The sequence below is a fragment of the Centruroides sculpturatus genome, unplaced genomic scaffold, assembly GCF_000671375.1.
Source record: "Centruroides sculpturatus isolate CEXI.00-Female unplaced genomic scaffold, Cexi_2.0 scaffold426, whole genome shotgun sequence".
Taxonomy (NCBI): domain Eukaryota; kingdom Metazoa; phylum Arthropoda; class Arachnida; order Scorpiones; family Buthidae; genus Centruroides; species Centruroides sculpturatus.
This window is the reverse complement of record NW_019384749.1, coordinates 557,395-579,576: the sequence shown is the minus strand read 5'-3', so window position 1 is coordinate 579,576 and position 22,182 is coordinate 557,395. Positions and strand designations below refer to the sequence as shown.

Here is a 22,182-nt window from a genome sequence, read left to right as displayed (position 1 = left end):
GTCGTTTATCCGAATCAATTGGGGACTGGGGTTGTTCGGATAACTTATTTTTCGGATAACCAGTTATGTACGAAAAAATATATTAATTTATCCCGTGTTGAAATTTTTCTCCGTTGCGTGTCGCTTCGCGTTGAATTTTCGTCGATGTTAAGCCTAACGAAGACTTGTATCGATTGAAATTATTTTTTTATTTTGTACGAACAAAATAAATATATTGAAAAATATAAAAACAATAAAAAATTATACTTCAGAAGTTAATTTAGTATCAAAAATGTAAAATATTTGAGTAGCCCAAGACATAGTCAAAGATTGCAGTGCCACAGCACTGGTAAAAATTTAAATTTGCCGACTGGAATTCTTTCAGATGATTGACGTTTCGGATGATTGACTTTTGGATAATCAACGCTCTAATGTATTTTAAAATCTAAGGGACTCGTACAACATGGAATTCATATAAAATGGAATTATCAACAGTGTTTTGGGGGTCGACTGTAAATGATGATTCATCAGACCAGATGACCTGTTCCCATTGCTGCTGTGTTCAGTTTCGGTGGTTTTGGCACCATTGTCGTCGCTTCATAGCATTCTGTGGTGACACTAACGGCTTTAGGATGGCTACTCAGCCATGAATGCTCACAGCATGCAGCTCTCGTTGAATAGTTTTGGTGGATACTGTGTTCTGGAGATGGGTGTTCATCTCAGAGGTTATCTGCTGCAGTGTGGTCTTATGTTTTTGGGTGACTAGCCTCTTCAATGCTCGTCTATCTTGGTCAGTCAACTTTGACTTTCATGCACTGTTCTGCTTCGCAGAAGACACCTTTCCCAGTTTTGTGTAGGCTGTCATAACCCTTGACACAGTGGACCTTGAAACACCCATAAGGTTGGCTGTTCTAGACACGGACACTCCAGCAAGGCGAGCTCCAATAATCATACCTCTTTGCATGTTGGACAGGTTGGACATAATGGTGCTTTGCTGGGAACAGAATTTTCTCATGCAACTGTCACACTGCCAAATGCTCGACTGATACCTTCCCTTTCACCACCACTGGATGGCAGACTGTTGTGACACGTGATGGGGTTGTATTGGATGGTCAAAGTACAACACCTTTCGAAAGGGGTGTTCCTATTATTTTGTCCTATACCAGTACATGTCATAAAAGCCTTATCTGTAATAGGGTGTAGCCCTACATAAAGACAAAAAAATGATGAATAGGACCTTGTGCTTGCAGGAGTATTGAACATTTGGTAATATATTTAAGTAGTTAAATCATTAAATTAGTAGTTATTGAAAATATAATTGTAGTGGTATCTGTTTCATCTGTAGAACAATCATTTTCTAAATTAAAATTGATCAAGAACTACTACTAATCAACAATATGTCAAGGGATTTTCTTCTCTTTTGATCTTGTCCACTGAAAGAGAGAATGATGCAGAAGAGGACTTTTCTTTTATAATTAATGAACTTGATAAAAGCATGAAAGCAGTTTTGTAGGTGAATTTCTGTACACCTATTGAATTTTCCAGTTTGTTGTAAATCTATTTTACACATTTTTATTACTTTATTGTGTGTTCTACTATCTATTTTCTACAAAAATAAATTTTTCTAAGACCTTCCAAATCCTAGAGCTGCCTCTGTGTAAAGCACCAAGAAAAAAAAAATTGTTAATGTTTGACCATTTTCATACATACTCATTGCTTTAATTTTTCTGATTCAAATCAATCACATTATTATAAACTTGTAAAGAAAGTATCTTTTATAATTATACCAAAAATGTATGTAGTCTAGGCTTATGGAATTTGGGGATTATTTATGTATTAGAATTCAAGAATACTGTATTTTTACTATGTTTCTTTGTTTTTAAAAATATATTTTAAGATATTTTGCTGCAAATAATAAGTTTATATGAATATAATAACACAATTCCTTATTTCAATTGCTTTTTACAATTAAATTTCTGAGCCGTTTTATAGATTATCATAAATAGTTAATAATTTTTAATACTTATTTTCATTTGAAAATATTTGATTACAAATAGAAAATGAATTTAAATTAAAATACTATATTCTATTTAAAAGTGTGTGTACATATTAAAAGCAAAGCATTTTCATCAGTTTGATTCTTCAAAATTATTTTTACTCTTTAATTTTAGATAATTTAGCCTTCTGTTCTATTCACATTAAATTTATTATCTTAATTTCTAGATATCCTGTGATATTGTCATTAGAAAATCATTGTAGTGTTCAACAACAAAAGAAAATGGCAGAACATCTTGTAAATATATTAGGTGGTAAGTAAAAATGTAATTATTTTTAATGTTTAAATCAATGAATCATAATATAATTTGAAAATAATTTATATTGTTTATTAATTCAAATAATTATCAGAATTTTAATTTTACGAGATTAACAATATATGATTATGCTTAACAATATTCAAAACTATGCAAAAAAAATTTATTTCCATTAGCATGTAATTCAAAATCGTAAATTATGTTACATAGAATTATATATAGATCATTGCAATTTATTGTATCTTGCTAAAAATTGAAAATTTAATTATTTTAATTGTGATGAACAGTCAAAAGAACTGATGGAAAAAATACAAGACACTAGTAATTGCATATTAATGTGGACTTTTAGGAATTCTGTTAAATTTTATTGACAGATAATCTGATAAAATTATTACCAATTAATTTTTATTCATAAATAATAGTAATTTATACTATGGTAATTCATTTATCCAAAAATAATTTTTCATGTTCTAAGTTTTCTGCAATAGTTTAGTTTTGTTTTTTAAATTTTTGAAAAATTAAACTTTTTAGGTTGGAATGAATAAGTTTTTTTATTCAGTGAGTGATCTGTATTTAGATTAAGAAACTTGTCATGATCTATATGGAGTAATGAATCTACATTATGCTACTAGAGTTTTTTGGTTATGATTATTAAAGAATGTAATAATGATTTAATTAGATCTTAATACAATTATTAAACAAAATCAAGTTAAATTCTATTATGTTAAGACATAAGACGATGATGTATAATTTGGTTGGTGCTCGCCAACTGAATGCTTTCAATATTCATTTCGGTTGGCGCTGACTGACACTTTTCATATACCGTATAGAAAAATCATTATAAAAGTTTTAATTTGCATAAATTTGAACTTTTGTAATTCTGACTAACATTTTGAATAAAATTCATTTGTTTCCATGCATTTTTATCTTTACGTATAAAATTAAGCTATAAAACTGAATTAGCTCTACGGGGGAACCCTGGTGAACTTTGACCTATCAACCTGGAAGTTTCGCAAGCATTTCATTGATGAGAAAGGCTTAAGTTTTTAAAATTTGAGCTTTTTAGACCCAGTGATGTTTTCTCTGAGCATCTGCAGTGCTGGATGAAGAAAAAGGAGAAGAAACTGCAGCTTTTTTGGCAATCTTTGCACTTTTCAATTGCTTATATTTTGGCAACCACATTACAAAAAAATCGTGAAATTTTGCACACTACCTAAGGAAACAATTTTCTTTTGAATGAGAAATTCAGAATTACTTTGGGCATTTGAGGAGTTGAGAAATTGACACCCAAAAATTGGTAACTCTGATTCCTGTAGACCTTTTTAGTTGGCAGGGAGTCAATGCTGTGACTCCTGAAATGCTAGTGAAGATTTCAATAGATTCAGTATTATTAGTATTATTATTTTATTTTCATAGCTATTAGATGAATTTATATTTCTTTGTTGTTGTTATGTTTCTTATATTCTAGATCTATTATAATTTACATGTTAAAATAACAGAACTCATTACAATTCAATTCTGTTTCACATTCTAATGGATATCAATTCTAAGCTTGGTCATTGAAGCTGAAAATAATCATGAAGATGATTAAATGCAAACATTTGGATCTTTGTATCCTCCCTATCTCATATTTATTACTTTTTTAACTATATTAATTTTCTGTATTAAATAATTAAAATTTTAAAACTTTTTGTTATTGTTTCACAACAAATGTAACTTTTATGTAAAATAGTATTTATCTATATCTATACTAATATTATAAAGAGGTAATGTTTGTAAGTAAGTTTGGATGTAGCGGGTAATCTCCGAAACTACTCATCAGATTTCAAAAATTCTTTCACCAATATTTAGAATGGAACTTCGGGTGGACATAAGCTGTATATTATTCTGTTAAACATTCATATAAATTAAAAGATATAATCTAGGTTAAGGCTTTTATGTCCAAACAGATGGCACTATGATTATGTCAACAGATGGTACTATGATTACGATGCCCTAAGTTTGCTTTTCTGTGAAAATGAACTAAAGCAGATCATCTATCTATCTATATATTGATAGATAAAAATGTAATGTTCGTTTGTTCCTACTGATTCCTTTGAAATTTTGACACAACACTGCATTCAAATAAGCACGTGTTTTTATATAATATACATGTCGAAATTCCCCCCACTGAAGAGAAATGGTTAGGATTAAGGCTTACCATAAATAACTCTGCTTCTATTTATACTATTTTAGATGTGGGATTTTGCGTTTTTGATTGTGTTTTAATAGGGTACGTCAACAGAATGTACACTAAGAAGGGATTTTTCGAAAAATTTCTCCCCACGGGGGAAGTGTTATACATTTATAATAGATACATTTTGAGCCACAACAACGCATGGCGGGGTCTGCTAGTCTTTTTAATAATTTTGTAATTCTAAAAAGTAGAAAAGTTTTTATTTAACATTAGTTTTCTTTCAATGTGATTTATATGTGAAATAATGGTGTTTATTATTTCATTTTCACATTACAGAAAAATGAAAAATCAATTTGTAAAATTTCCTGAAAACTTGAATTCCTGATTTGATTTTAATTTGTCCTCCTAACCAAATTAAAATCCAAATTGACTTAGATTGTAAACTATTCATTACTACTTGTAAAATAAGTCCATGCTAATTAGACCAGATTAGGTCTTTGAACTAATTATGATTGTTTAGCTTCATATTAATCTACCCTCTCATAAGTATTCCTTCTCATTAGTCTTATCTTGATTTGGCAACCTTAGTTTATAATTTTATTTTTACAACTAATTATGTTAGCTTATAATAATAAATGATGCTTTTAGCCCATGACTATAAATTAGATAGTTAGATAACCTAATAAGTAGGATTTAACAATTTGGAGGGATTATCACACCAATGCTGACAGAAAGAAATACCAGAACTTTTACAAAAAAGTTAGTCTTTAATAATCACATTTCAAATTTAGGTAAGGATGCATTTCATGTACAAGGACCCCTCATCAGCTTACAAACACATGGCAACAACATAACAATTACAACATCACTAGTTAACCAATACAAAGGAATATCTAATATATACAGTGCACTGTATTCACAATTTTTAATGTAATCCATATACTAAAAAACAAACTATCTAGCATAGTATTTTAATACAATGACAATGTGATATATCATATTATTTGGGACCTGTAAATGTCTTTTCTCCAACATTTTCCAAATTCTGGTAGGCAGTTCCATATTATTAAAATGATTGGTTTCCAGGCATTAAACAAAACAGTTACATCTGATCCATAAGGCTGTGTGAAGACAACTGCCTTGTTACAATTCATTTTACAATTCCTAATTGTTGGAATTGTAAAATGTCCTAATTGTTTATTTACAGTAGTTTAAAAATGAGATTTTAGAAAAACTTTCTAAATTGTTTGTTTCAATGATAAATTTGAGCTCTAAGTATCTTTGTTCTAAATTAGTTGTGTATTTACATAGTTCTGAATATAGCATACTTTTAATTTATCAGATAATTTGGAGAAACACAAACATATATCTTTCTAAAAAATATTTTTCTTCAGAAATTGCATTTTATAAATGTCAAATATAATAAATGTAAGACTATATTTTAATAAAAAGTTACTGAACTTAAATAGTTTTCTTTTTTAAATTACAAGTTATAGAAAAAATAATTTATTATATACTATTTTAAATAAAAGGTAAATTTTTTGTTTTTATAGATTATTTGTATTCAGCTCCTGTGAAACCTGAGGAACAAGAACTGCCATCACCAGAATCTTTGGCTCGAAAGGTTTTAATAAAGGTAATTGCACTCTTTGCTTGGCTTATGAGAATAGCACATTTCCAAAACATTAAAATTTTGCTTAAAGTATCATCAAAATCCCATTTGAAATAAACACAATTATTTCATTAGTAGTGGCTTGCCCCTGTACATCATACTTTTCCTTTAACAAAAGTCATGCCAGTTATCTATCTAACACCTTTCATGGGAAAGTTTTTGAATTGAAATAACATGACTTTTGGTTTGAATCAGAAGTTCATATATAGTTAATCGGGGCCTCCTGCCCCTACAGTTTCTGTATCTGGTCTCAGATTTTATCTAATTAACTCAGTTCTTGAGATTAAGGAAACAGAGAAGGTGGACAGATGACAGTGGGAATTTATAGGTCTACAATTTTTTTCAAATTACAGCCCAATAATTATTATTTAATTTAAAAGAAAATATTACATAAAAACAAGGAATCAATTAAATCATAAGATAAATTTGTACATTACCATCAAAAATAAAATAATTTAACTCGTTTCAAGTTACCTTCATTTGAAATTTTGTTATTAAATTAAAAAGAATAAATGATGAGAGATACATTCTATCCCACAAACTAAGTGTTATAAATTCAATTGTTATAACACTTTGAATTTATCTGTGTTCAAAGTGCTAACAATTGAAAGATGCCATTCTGTTCTTGATGATGATGATAAATATTACATAATTATGAAATTGGTTTTTTATGGTTTACATGCAATACACCATCCTAAATGAGGGCTACAGTGAAGACATATCTAGGGAGTAAAAAACTGATCTTTTTTGCAAACGTTTCCATCCTTTTCCTCCATCCTTCTCAGATCCCAAAGTCTGTCTCCTTCTTTTTTCACACAATCTTTCTTTCTTACCTCAGGATAGTTTTGGACAACAGTGGTCATGCCTTCTCTGTTCAAAAATTTTTTTAACTGGGAGAATAAAGACCCCTGACTCAAACAGATTTAGTATCCTGTACACATTTTACCTGATCTGAATATGGTGCAACTTCTTAGAGTTGCAACAATGTACAATGCATTCAACTATTTGAGACAATGCAATTTTTGATATAATATCAATTCAGAGAAGTTTTACTTTAGTTTCTATTATGAAGGTTGCTTATGACTATATTTGCATGTAGCCATGATAAACCAGTCAATGATTATTTAGTATTTCATTTGTGATGTTGATTGAAAACGAAATGAAAAGAAACATGACTGTTTCTAAAGAAAAAACATATTGTTAATAAAAAAATGGACATTCCAGAAGATAATTCACTTAAATCTATAGAAATCTATTAAAATTGTCATGAAGCTTTTTTATGATTGATATTATATTCATTTAGTGTGTTATCCTATGAAACATGACATTGCATAATTGCATAACCATTATGTCACCAATACTGTAATAAACTTGGCTTTTGCTTTGTGTTTGGCTAAATTAATATAAGCAGTGCAGTGTATATGTATATATAAGGAAAAAATCTGTCAGCAAATGGCAAACATTCTCCCAGAGAGTGGCAGTTGAACTGTGTATCTTGAAAATGTTTCAGCTGCCCTGCTTATATTAATTTAGCCAAATACAAAGCAAAACCCAAGTTTGTTAATGTGTGTGTGTGTATATATATATATATATATATACACACATTAACACATTTTACATATACATATACAGTAGAGCATCAATTNATATATGTTAATGTGTGTATATATATATATATATATATACACACATTAACACATTTTACATATACATATACAGTAGAGCATCAATTATCCAAAACAATTTGGGAATGGGGTTGTTTGGATAACTGATCATGTATGAAAAAATATATTAACTAGTGCATGTTGAAATTTTTCTCCGTTGCATGTTGCTTCACATTGAATTTTCGTCAATGTTAAGCCTAACAAATATTTTTTTAAAAATAATAATCACAGCTATTGTATCGTTAAAAATTATTTCTTTATTTTGCACAAACAAAATAAATATGTTGAAAAATATATTTTTAAAAAATTATATTTCGTAAGTTAATCTAGTATCAAAAATGTTCCAATTCAGCACAACACGTCTCAACAACAGTCCTCAGAAAAACACCATACAAAACAAGCAAAACTTTCTTTTTCTGGGTTTATCTGGAGATGTCAGCATGCAAAATAAAGAAATGGATATATTAATCTTTAATCATCATTACTTCACAACTAATCTTCTGATAGTGAATAGGTCAATATTTTTGGATGTAAATTTGTTTGTGCCTATCAGTTGTTGGATTAAGTATTTGTAGCTGTTGTCCCATATGAAGTTGTCTTATGTGGCATTTTTTCCAGACAACAAGAGAAAATTTTATGAGAATACAAAATCTAAAATCAGATTTAAAACCACTGAGGCTTTGAAATCAACCATCTTCCTTCTCCCTAGTAGTTTAGATTTTGGAAACACTTGATTAGAAAAATCTCTAGCTTAACACTTATTTTTCTACATTTAAATCATCTAATTCTGTCATTAATAAAATTTCTAGGTATCTGTCCTCTCAAATCTATTGTTTTCCATTTTAGACTCATTGGGCTGAAATTTGAAAAAATTGTAGACCTATAAATTCCCACTGTAGTCCATCTGTCTTTCAAGAACAGAGTTAGATAGATGAAATCAAAGACCAGATACGGCAGAAGTTATTAACTGTTTACTAACTTCTAATTCAAATCAGAAGTCACATTATTTCAATTTAAAACTTCTCCCAAAAGCAGTTAATAGATGACTGGCATGACTATTGATACAGGAAAAGTATGATGTACAGAGGCAAAACACTATAGTACTAATTTGAGGTGGGGACCATTTATTTTAAATTAAATAAATTAAAAATATGATTTAAAACTTGCAGTCTGGCATTGTGACGATGTCACAATAAATAATTGCTTGTTCATTTCTCTCTTAGGGCAGTCAAACAGATGTTTGAATCATCTGGAGTGGTTTCCATTTTTACAATCATAATTATGGTGAATCAAATGATTACAGGCATCTCAAATTGTTCTTTGCATCAAGCTATCATAATTTCCTTGCATATGCCAGGAGCTGACGTTAACATGTTTTTCTTCAATGAAGAGATCAAGCCAGAAATAAATATTTTTGATAAGATAAACATTCTCTCGCTAAAGGATACTCTCTGGTAGATTTCCTTTTTATTTTTAAGTCACAAATGGCTACATTTTGACTTTGAGAGACTGATATGGTTAAAAGAAAAAAAAATCCATTAGATCATTTTATCTTTGTTGAACATTGTTTATTCTTGATATATGAAAGTCAATTTGAGGTAATTGTTGAACATTTCCAAATGGCTCCTCTTTCAATTTATCTTGAGTGACTTAACTTTACTGGGTCCTTCCATTGGGCCAATTTTGCTACATCCTTAAGTATTCTAAAGAAGCTGTGTACATTAAGAATATTATTGGGAGAATTTGAAGAAGTAGAAACCATAATATTTAGAAATCCTGTTACAATGGGACGAAGCAAATCATTATATTTACTACACCAACATATAGTTTCCACTTTTTAGAAAGAGTTGCATTTTAAGGTGTTATGGATTTCCATTAATTAGTTCATTTGTTGTATTAAATTTACAAGACTTATTTCAATTTTCTAATTTCAGAATAAAAAGTTAGATGCAACCAGTGCCAAACCTGTTGATTCAGATTCTGATGATGAAGATCTTCCTCCTACTGATACACCCAGACAAGAAAAGGTAAATTTCCTAAATAATTTATTTAATATTAATATACTTACTATCAAGGTCATTTTAAGTATTTTTTTGAGATTATCCAATTTCTTAAGAGGCCCTTATATAATAATAGATATTTTACAGTTGTTATGCCGGATTACTGTTGTTGGGTTGCAATTTGAAAACTGCAGCCTGTATGTTTTCACTGTCTAACTCCATTCTTGAGATTAATGAAGGACAGATAGATGATTGCCATGACTCAATTGTTATCAGGAGAAGTATGATAACAGGGGAAAGGTGCCACTAAAAATCCAGATCAGATATGGAAAGCTTGGGTCAGTGACTTGATTAACTGTGTGAAAATTTTTTAAAATAATTAAAAATTGCAGGCCAGCATTGTGACGATGTCTCAAATTGTTCGTTTTGGAAGAGTAATGATGTTTGAAGACAAATGAGAAAATTGATATAAGAACACTGTGAAACTGATTTAATACAAAATATCTTATCTGAAAATTTTAAAATATTTAAGCATTTTTACTATGTCTGAGATCAGAAAAGAGAGTAAGCAGCCTTAGGGTCCCTATCTGTCCCTGTATACATTATATCTCATGTTTATTGTTTATCCACTCTGTTGATAATTCTGAATTTTATTTTACTAGTCAAAAACTACTTTCTATTTGAAGTGAAACAGATCACAAAATTAATTTAATGTAATTTTCAGCCAAAAGAAGATGGCAAATTAGCAGCTGAATTATCAGATCTAGTCAATTATGTTAAAGCTACTTCATTTAAAGGATTTGAGAAAACAAAAACATGTAAGTATTCCATTTCAGAATAAAATATTGAAATATTTTTAGCATGTAAAGTATATTGTAATATGTATTGTATTATAGTCTATAATCTTTTTAACCCATATATCAATTTGTTTCACTTATAGTTTAGTTTTCTAAAATCTATTGTATTAGCATTGTACTTTAAAAATAACTCACTCAATTGAATAATATGAAATCTCATTCAAACATAAAGGAAAAGTCACTAAGAGCATCTTTAGATTACATAAAAAATTCATAGAAATATGAAGTGTAATTAAAAACTTTCATATGCCAAATGCAAAACCAATATATATATATCTATTTATTATGTTGTTCAACTACAAATGTTTTGTTTATGTAAAAACTTAAGCATTTCCTGATTATGTGACGTGTTTAGTATTGCAGCCTTCTATAATATGATGTATGTGTGCTACTGTTGCCCTAATGTTTCTAGACTTGTGTTTTGTATATGGTATTATTCATTATTATTAAATTATAATGATTTTTAATATTTCTTAAAACCTTTTTTTCAATAATAGTGATTAAGTATTTAATATTTTTCCACCAAAGGGAAGTTTTATGAAATGTCATCATTTCAAGAAGTGAAAGCAGAAAGATTGGTTAATGAAAATGGAGAAGACTATGTGAAATATAACAGACATCATTTATCAAGAATATATCCAAAAGGTACTAGAACAGATTCTAGTAATTATGATCCTGTGCAGTTCTGGAATGTTGGTTGTCAAATTGGTGAGTAAAATTTGTTATGGTATAAGTTATTGTATGTGTAAGAAACCTTAAAGTATACTAATTTTAATTTTGGAATTTTATCGTATTTTACCACAAAAATGGAAAAGAGGTGGTCAAACATAACCGATATCATGATTTTTAGACATATAGGGTTTAATGTAACTCCATGCCAATATTTTAGGGATAGATTCTAAGATCAAAAATAAACTTAAACCTTCTGTTTTTAAAGCCAATTTTTATTTTAAATGTTGAAAACTGTGTTACTAACTCATACAAACTGAAATAGAAGTGGGTACAACACACTGGTAACAAACAGGTCTGGTAACAAACAGTGGGTACCACTGTTTGTTAGCAGACCCATTTGAAGGAGGTTGAAATTGATTTCAGAAAATTTTTTGGCAGGACAGTTCTCAAACAGTGAAATTTGAAAAACGTTTTAGTTTTTAGAGTATTTTAAGCTTATTTTTGATCCTAGTGTGAGAGCTGGCATTTGGCAAACTTTTTTTTTTCTTCTATAAACTGTTTTCACGTTAAGTATTAATTTTTTTAAAAAAACGAAACTCATGGGAAGAAAGTTCTATTTTTTTTTTTCCCAACACTTATGATCATATCCTTCCAGTTTTTTATCATCTTTCTCCAGATTCACTTCCTTTCAAAGGTGACACATCTTCCTAATGTGTCACCCAGAACCAACGATCGAAATTCAACTATTGGCCCCGACATATAATAAATCCTAATAAGGTCATGGGAAATATCCATGAAGGATCCTCCTCATAAAAAGGAGGGGGTCAATGACAATCTGAGTTTGCTGTCATCGATAGTTCTGTAAACTGATATGCTCGCTGATCTCTTTAAATACTGCTCAAGCCATCGCCCATCCTTTGCCCTTCTCAAGACATCAAAAGACTTCCATCCTTTCAATTCATAAAAGCTTCTTCTGAATCTTGCAGACTAGGAGTACATTGATCCACTGATTCTGCGATTCCAAAGAGGGACCAACTTCAGTTAACTAAGGTATTTATTGATGCATGAACGATTGTAAACTCTCTCTCATGGTCAAGGTTGCGATATTACTGATAAGGTTATACCTTTTTCCCTATATTGTGTTATAAAATTAGCAGATAAGCAGTGTCTTAAATAACTTTGTACAGATTTGTAAATAGTATAGATAAATAAACGGGTATTTTTATATGATAAATTTGTTGGAGTGCACTTCTTCTGGTTGTCTCAATCCATGTCCATTCTGAGTCCAAACACCTACCTATGCAACCACTCGTGCATGAATGTAATTACTAATGCCCATTGCAATTTCCGTGTCTGTTAAGACACTGTGGTGTCAGTTCTAATGTGGCATCAAATCAAGAGGTGCCGACCCTGTGGTAACACTAGAATCTATCCCTCAATTATTGAAATGGAGTTTCATTGCACCCTGTACATTGAATTTAATTTCTAGCATTATTATTAAGTACTTGAATTAAGAATTTGTTTAATGATCTTAAATAAAATGAATTCTTACTTTATATTATATTTAATTTTAAGTGTTTTTTGCAGTTGCTCTAAATTATCAGACCTATGATGAACCAATGTTCTTTAACCAAGCATTATTTGTTCAGAATGGTGGATGTGGTTATGTTTTGAAACCAGAATTTTTATGTAAAGGTTAGTGTATTATTACATTTAGATATTCCTATCATTCATATTATTCACCGTGCTGAAAAAATTTTGTTTTTTCTTTATTATAGATATAGAATATAATCCTTCTGATCCTCCTAAAGAAACATACAAAGAGATTTTGACTATTAAGGTAAGTAATTTTAAGAAAAATTAATTTTAACTTATCTTTAGAAATACAGAAATCTATTTCACTGATGACATATAATACCTTTCTTAATTGTTATAAAATTGTGAGAGAATGCCAGAAAGTTTTTTTTTTATTCTTATGAAAGTGAGGCCTTTATCAGTGTTGTTGGTATTAAAGAATACTTTGCTTCTACCATCAGTTGGAGTATTCTTTTCCCAAGCTGGATATGTGTCAGTTGAAATGCATTCTATATGGTTGCCAGTTTAGCAATGGCAATCATACTGAATGCATTTCTTCTTTTATCAATACAAAGAAGCACCTTCAAGACTTGCTGTTATATTCTAGTCTGATGTCAATAAGTTGTCAAATATTGGTTACTTCAGGATGTATCCTTTTATTATCAAAATTTCAATTCCTTGATCCATTACCTTAACAGTTAAAATTTGTGTGTGAGGGGTCCTATATAGCTGTCCCAAATTACTATATTGTAGGTTTATATTTAAAATAAAAAGGAACATAAAAAGCAAAGAAATAATGAAAATATCACTTACTAAAACCAATAACCAGTATTAAATAATCGTAAAATGTACTGCGAACGTTTTCGGTTCTTTCCCTAGGACCTTTCTCAAGCAGCGATTCGTCTTTAGAATAACTATGAACGAATACATTCGCAGTACATTTTACGATTATTTAATACCGGTTATTGGTTTTAGTAAGTGATATTTTTATATTAATCCGGTATTTGAAGATTCTTTATCTAAAGAAATAATGTTTAACAAAACAGTATATTATGTTCATTTTATGTTTCATGCTAGCACACTTTTCTCAAAGACTGATTTATTACACTAGATTAAACACAGAATAAAATGACCTTGACACATGTAATTTTCTTCTATGTATTTTGGACATAACAGATCCTTCTTCAGTCTTAATACATATATTTTTTGTTTTTTTAGGCATATGCATACATGTTGTTAAATAAAAACTTCTCAACATATACATGACAGAAATCCACCAAAATGTCTATATGAGTATATTTTAACCAGGGGACAAATAAAATTTATACTATTCAATACAAACTCCAGAAAATTGATGAAACCATGTTAGTAAATTGTGATAATATAAAATATCATCATACATATCTGCATTGTCTATTGTCCTTGGGGTTTGTATCCCTCTGGCTCACAAATAAGTGTTAGGGAGAAGAAGAAGAACAAATTATCAGTTAGGAGGCTCTCTCCAGATTCATGTATTTGTAAACCAGGATCTATTATCTTAAACAAATGCTTGTGCATATCCTTTAATCTCATTCTTCATTACAAACTCCAATTATCTTACTAATAGTTTAATAGCATGCTAAAATTTGAAATGATTGGATCTCTCAAATTTTCCCAAATGCCACTGAAACATTGAAAAATATTACTGCATCAAAGTAATTGAGGATGTTTCCCAATATCCAAAGTTCCAATATTCAAATTGTTTTCAGAAATGCTTACATTCAGATAAGAGTGTGGTTATATTGGCTGCAAATAGTGGAAATTTATAGGTCTAAAATTTTTTCAATCATCTCCCCATCTGTCTTTCCTTAATCTTGAGAACAGAGTTAGATTTCCGACCCTGCATTGCTATATGATTCAGTCATCGGGATGCATCCTACCCCTCTTAGAAGTTCTGAAATGTTTAACTGAGACACCCTTTATTACAAAAATATTTAAATGCTAATGTTTATAATGACATGAGAATAGTGTAAAGTATGTTCTAAAGGAACTAGAACAAAAGTTTTTAAATCCAAAATTAGAACTGTTAAATATTACACACAATTCATAACCAGGTGGATTTAATTTATCCACCTGGTTATTTCTGTATGAAAGATGATACTAGATATGAAAACCTTAGGAGCAGGTGACCCCAAATTTACTATATACAAACATCTGATGCAAACCAGAAGTTGTGTTATTTTAATTCAAAAATTTTCCCCTGAAAAGTGTGATAAACAACCAGCAAAACTCTCTTGTTAAAGGAAAAGTATGATGTACAGGGGCAATTCACTACTAATTTGAGGCAGAGAGAATATATATTAAAAAATTAAAAATATGATTAAAAATTGCAGCCTGACATTGTTATGATGTCACAATAAATAATTACTCATTTACTTTTATTTAAACTCTATTAAAGTATATTAATAATATACCAAAAATGTATTTTTAAAAATAAACAAATCAGAATTATTAGTTTTAACAATTGAAGTTAATGATCATTTTGATCCTTGTGAATCAAAATGGATCTCAAATTAAATTATGGTGATTAAAATTAATTAATTATAAAATTTAGAGACAAGTTTCATTCAAATCTTTTATAACATCTAGTAAACTAGTTAATTAATTGTTAAAGCATCAGGGATACAAGAAAAACATCATGTGTGTATTTGTGTTTTCAAATTTGAACAATTAAAATTATGATACTAGTTCAAACACTTTTTAATATAGTTTTTTGCAATATGATGTGTTATCTATTTGTACAGTACAACTATTATTTGTCATCAATCATATCACAAAAGATAAAAAATTATAATTAACGATACACTTGATTCATTTTAAATCATTATAACTTTTAGCCATTATTTCAATTTTTAAGTTGCTAAATTATATTAATATCTTTTTATACTTTACATTCATTATCCGTTGATTAAATCACATTTCTATATTAAACAGGTTATAAGTGGTCAGCACATTCCAAAGCCAGATGAAGACTATGAAGGAGAAGTCATTGATCCCTATGTAACAGTTGAAATTAGAGGTCATCCTTGTGATGAATCAAAGCAGAGCACAAATTATGTTCACAATAATGGTAAAATTTTAATTTCCAATTTTAGAGTACTAGTAAACTTTAGAGACCAAATAAATTTGATTAATGCAGTAAGATTTTAATGGAATCATGATGATTGTATTAATTCTTTTTTACAATAAAATATAGAAATGAATATATCAATATATGACAATTTTCCTTTAATCATCATAAAGGAAAATGTCAGATGGATGAAAAATTAATTTATACATCTTTTTTTCTGTCAAATAACTTCCGTTCACCCATATAAAATCAAATTCAGAAGGATTTTAAATATTGTGCCTTGCAATGTTTCTTAGAATATTTTTTTGTACATGCTCATGGAACAAAAAGCAGGAAGCATTAATGAGGTACAAAAGGTTTATGTAACTCTGAATAACCCTACTGCATTAAATCCGGTATCCAGGTATGATATCTCTTGGCTTCAGAGACCACCCAACAATACCCTGTGGGTATTTGCCTCTAGGTTTTTGAGAAGGATTGCATTTATGTGATGAAACCAAACACTATTCAGGGGCTTATGGACAGAATTGTGGCAACTGTGCATCTTTTACACTAGAAATTTTGAAAGTCTTTGAGGATACAAAGCCCCACTAGTATGTGCATTGACATTTGGGAAATATATAATTTAATATGCAAGAATTTCAGCTTTTTTTAAAATAAAATAGGCAATTATGGCCCCTTGTTCTTTTTATAATAGTTATTTAAAAGTAATATTATATATGTTTAGATAAATATCTATTATATTGTATACAGTTTATTTCATTGACTTAAAAAAAAAAACTGTAAATTTCACTAAAATTCATTTTTCAGGTTTTAATCCAAGATGGAACGAAACCTTCACATTTCAAATTTGTTTACCTGCACTTGCCATAATTGTATTTAGAGTAAAAGATGAGTGCAAAACAGGAGTCAATGTGACACTTGGTGAATATGCAATTCCATACACAGCGATGGCTGAAGGTAAGTAATATTTAGAAGCTTAAAACCTTTTAATATTTTCCAGACATATACACACACTCTCTCATTCACACATATATTACAAAAATATTTAAATGCTAATGTTTATAATGGCATGAGAATAGTGTAAAGTATGTTCTAAAGCAGTGGTCCCCAACGTTTTTATTGCCGCGGACCGGTCAATGTTTGATAACTTTACTGCGGCCCACTGGGGGGACGTTGATTGATTTAATTTAATAATTTTAATTTAACTGTATTTAAATATGCCTTCAAAATAAAATACAGTTACACCAAAAAATGAATATAATGTAATTTAACATTTTAACTCACTAGAACGCTAAATCAATGAGAACCCTGAGCTTGTTTCTTTGCAACAAGACAGTTCCATCTGGGGATAACAGAAGACAATGACACCCAAAGTATGTTTCTTATGTCCAGTTTATTCCGTTGTTCCATCGTCCATTAAAAGTCGCACAAACCCGAGACAAATACACCATAGTAAATAAAATGGAAATAATTTAATGTTCCTTGGGCGGCCCGGTACCATTTGATCCACGGACCGGTACTGGTCCGCAGCCCGGGGGTTGGAGACCACTGTTCTAAAGGAACTAGAACAAGGGTTTTTAAATCCAAAATTAGAACTGTTAAATATTACACACAATTCATGATTTAATTTGTTCACCTGGTTATTTCTATAGAAATTGCAACATAATTGAGTAAATTAATCTTCTAATAACAAGGCAGAAATAGATTGAAAATAAAACTTACCAACCTCTGCTATGTTGTTGATTTTCACTGATAAATACCTTCCAGTAAAACAACTGGAAATGAAAAATACTTTTAAAAGGAAAACTTTCTTAAAGAAAATTATTACAAATGAAACTCTGGAGAAAATTAAACAGAAAAAAATCTCTATTTAGAGAATTAAAAAAGAAGCTACCTTCCAAACAACAAAATAACATACTATCAGATATAAAAAATCTTTCTAAAGAAATAAGAACCAACATTTGTGCTGAAGAATCAAATTATTATAGTAACCTTTCCTGTAACGCTAACTTGTCGGCAGAATTTTGTAAAATATAAGAAAATTGCCCTTGAATATAACTAACAGAAAGATGACACCAAAATATATTTCCTTTGATGAGCAATGATTTTTATTAGATGATGATCAGATTATAACTGAAACTTTTGTGAAATACTTCAACTGCACATGGGACAAGGAATCAACAATAAGACCAAATCAATCTCCACAGCTACGAGAATTCTTGTCTTGGAGGCCACTGCTGCAAAAGGAAGTCTAATACAATTATGAATTTAAAGACTAGCACACCTGATATAATCAATTCAATTGCTATACCTTTATCCTTCCTGATAATTAAATCTTTTGAAAAAGGAAAATTTCTGAACAAACTAAATTATAGTGTGGTCATACTAATATACAAAAAATAAAAGATCTAAAAGTGGCATTGAAAACTATCAACCAATCATTATCATTCCTGTGTTGGTAAAAATCAGAGAGAATCTTCCACAGAAACCTCTAGAAATATATATAATTACTTTAAATGTAATTCATCAACACCAATGTGCCTACAAACAAAACTTCTCTACAACAGATGCAATACTACATTTTAAACAGGAAGTCAAGGATAAATTAGATAATCTTTTAGTTGTAGCACTATTTTTAGATTTATCCAAAACTTTTGACCGTGTGGACCTCTGGATCCTTGAAAGAAAACTTTAATAAATATGACACTATCCATTGTAAAGGTGCTCCTCTTAGACCAATATTAAACTGTAAATATCATATAAAAGTCGACAATGTATGCTCAATGGTTTATACTGTTGTTTTTCAATATTTACACGAACGACCTATTTGAAGCTAACACCAACATTAATATCATTGGAGTGTATCAGAACAATGCCATCTGCATATGCAATGATAATCTCCAGGCAGCACAACATGAATTGAATAACATTCTTTCCAGATTTAACATATTTGAACTTATAAAGTAGAATAAAACAAAATGACTATAACTATCTCGGTTTTGTGAATAAAAATGTTGATAAGGAACAAATTCAAATAGAAATAAATGAAAGACATCTATCAGTATTCTGTCATCTTAGACAAGGTTGTCTATGTGTCAGTCATACCTAAGTTCACAGGAATAATAAGGAAAATTCAGGCCCTTTTTAATGTCTATATCACACATGCATTAAACTGAAAATCCAGTATGGTATTATCTGGGGAACTGTGACAGATTATATTGTAAAGGTTCTTGGTCCCCTGACTACCTACAAGTCGAAATAAAATACAAAAGGGCAACACTGTTTCTACAAACAGGCACAAGTGCGAGATTTGCTTATGCATTGCTTGTTGGGAATTTCGAAATGCAAGTGTTGCAAAATCAAATTTTGACAAACGTGTGACACATGCTACACATGTATGCTCTTGCTCTTGTTGTTTTGTCATCCTGTGAAATGACGAGATCATCATCAGGACAATTTGGGTACTAATATCTTCCTACTTACCATAGCCGAGGTCAGGCCCATGACAATGCAATCTGTCGTAACCACAGCAGCAATGAAGCCTGCCGTAATCTACACCAGGATCCCAAGTATCAATGTCGGCTTTTCCTCTTTGGTTAGTGCTTATTTTTCTTTTTTCCTTGAGGCTTGATTGTGCACCATTTTCTAAGTCTCCGAGACATAGTCTCGTCCCAAAGATGGCCTTGCTGTTTTACTTGTTTAGTTTATAAATTTATAAAGATTAAAATGAACAACTGTCATCATGATGATATAATGGAAAAATACTGCAGCCATTGAAGAAACTATAACTACTTAACACACTATAAAACTTTCTATAGGACAGTCTGCTCTAGCAAATTCCAATATTTTATCTGAAAAACCAAACAAAAGAAGCTCAAAACAACAATAAAGAAAAATCCTCTCAATCAAATTTTTATAAAGATGAAAGCAAAAATCAAATGAAATTGAAGCATTCATGTTATAAATGATAATTTTTTTGAAAAACAAAACTCACAAAAGAGTATTAATAAGGAAAATGCAACTAAATATAATGCAATTGGTTTTTTTTTCTGTTCTTGTTCTTTTTGTTGTTTTTGACACTTGAAAAAAGACTAATTGGCCATAGTGTCTATACTGAAATAATAATAATAATAATTAGGCCTTTCACTTAAGTGAGATTTCTGTTACACTTCTAAACCTTCTTCATTTAGTGTTCTGTAATAAATTTTTTCAAAGTTCTGGTTTAATCTTTTTTTCATTTGTTTATATAACTAGGAAGGTGGTTTGCTTCTTTTTTCTGTTATGTTCCAGAAGGCACATATAGACCTAAAGTAACCAATTTGGCAGAGATCTTGTTTATCTGTTAGTAGTATTTAGCTCTTTCCATATTTCCACAGCCATTGTTTCAATGCAACTTGAATGTATAGAGTTGTTACAAAGATCTGCATGCATTGCAACCACAAACAAGATAGAAAAATAGGCAAAGAAATCAACTAAGTTTTTAGTGTAGCCATGCATCTTTGCAATTTCTGCAATGTGTTTTTGTTCTATGTGCTATTCTATACACCGAGTGACCAGTAGAATAAAACTCCAACAAGGAACACTCCTCAGTGAGAGACATCTATTCTTCATAAAGTTATACCTATGAACACCACAAGCATTATATATGGCGATAGCATCCCAGGTTGGTGCAAAAATTGCCTAACCCCATACATTCAAGCTGCTTCAAAACAAGGCAGTCAAAGATTTTGAAAGAGCACCAGGAGTCTACCAGATCTATTACTTTAAGTGGAATTTTATAGAACATCAGATATAAGAAGAGATCACTCTACCTTCTGGAACATAAGATAGATATAGCCATTGCCCTAGCTATATAAGAACTCCAATAAGCCACCCTAATGTGAAAAATGACCCATACAAATCAACTTAGGAATTTAGAAGCATTATAAATGTTTAAAGCAGACCTCCAGTTTAAAGAAGAAAAATAGATCTTGCTTGCATGGCAGGCTATATTCGACTGTCGTTATAATACATATCAATCACATAAGTTGTAAACAGATGCACCCCATTGGCTATTTAAGAAAATGATGGCTGGTTATTGTGATTCCTAAGCCTGGCAAGAAATCTTATTCTGAAACCAAGGCTTTTAGACATTAGGCTAATGTCTTATGTTAAATGCATTGGAGAAGCCAGTTGATAGGCAACTGAGGGACATTTAAAAGCATGTTTATTCTCCATTCCCTGCAGTGAACATTGATATGAAAAATATAAAATTATATAAATATTTTAAAATATTTATATAATTTTAAATAGGTGAGTCACAATTTGGAGGAGGAGTGATGTATGCTTTGGTTTGTTTCCTAAATAACCTCACATGCATTTGAATGCTTTCAAATATTACAATCAGCTGAACAAAAAAAACCAGCTTGAAATCCCCTAAAATGTGGGAGAGGGAGTAAGAATTAAATTTGGGAGGAAAAAGTTATTTTAACTTTTAAATTTAATAAAATTGTTTGTTATAAGTCAAATATTTTTGTATTATCAATTTGAATTTTTCTGCCCTGTGGACATTAAGGGCCCTTTTTTCCGTATCTATTGAGAGTTTATTGGGAGTGAAGGACAAACTGTCCATGAAAAATTCTTGTTCTCTGCCAAGATTTGATCCCGTTCCCAGAGAGGTAGGCTAGCTGAGGAAATTAAACATTCTCATTTCTAGCTAGTTAAACATTATTAAAATGCTGTGTGTAAATAAAATTCTTTAAATTTAGAATTAACTTTGTCTATATTGTATGTGACAGTATTTAATGCTTTTCATTTTCAGGTTATCGTCACATCCATCTTCTCAATGATTTTCGTCAGCCAATCATACCAGCTACTATATTTGTCCATATTGCAAAGCAGAAACTCTCGACAAAACTTTAAAGGGCAAAATAAACTGCATTGAAGATATATGCCAAATATTTATAATTGTTCTTTGTGAATTTTTCTAAGAGTTTAACAATATATTGTTAGAAAGTTTTACTGTTTTTTTTTTTAATTGTTACATATAAAAATTGAGCATATTAAAAAAAATTTTTAAATAAATTGCAGCTCTGAATATTACAGATACTATTAATCCAATCTATAAAAGCTTTGGATTTTGTTATTCATAAAATTTTGTAAATAAAAAAAATATCAAGTTTAA

At 29.9% G+C, this 22,182-nt stretch overlaps 1 protein-coding gene across 1 annotated transcript in view; it reads left to right on the top strand.

Moving 5' to 3' along the window:
* The window catches only part of LOC111628530 (1-phosphatidylinositol 4,5-bisphosphate phosphodiesterase delta-4-like), a 53,832-nt gene extending 31,650 nt beyond the window's left edge, over positions 1-22,182 (top strand). Inside the window, exons 10-19 of the mRNA XM_023372341.1 lie at positions 2,203-2,288; positions 6,021-6,103; positions 9,738-9,830; positions 10,528-10,621; positions 11,189-11,368; positions 12,920-13,027; positions 13,111-13,172; positions 15,881-16,016; positions 16,827-16,976; positions 21,820-22,182. Coding sequence (XP_023228109.1) covers positions 2,203-2,288; positions 6,021-6,103; positions 9,738-9,830; positions 10,528-10,621; positions 11,189-11,368; positions 12,920-13,027; positions 13,111-13,172; positions 15,881-16,016; positions 16,827-16,976; positions 21,820-21,920 — 1,093 coding nt within the window. The 3' untranslated portion in view covers positions 21,921-22,182. The remainder of the gene's footprint in view (positions 1-2,202; positions 2,289-6,020; positions 6,104-9,737; positions 9,831-10,527; positions 10,622-11,188; positions 11,369-12,919; positions 13,028-13,110; positions 13,173-15,880; positions 16,017-16,826; positions 16,977-21,819) is intronic.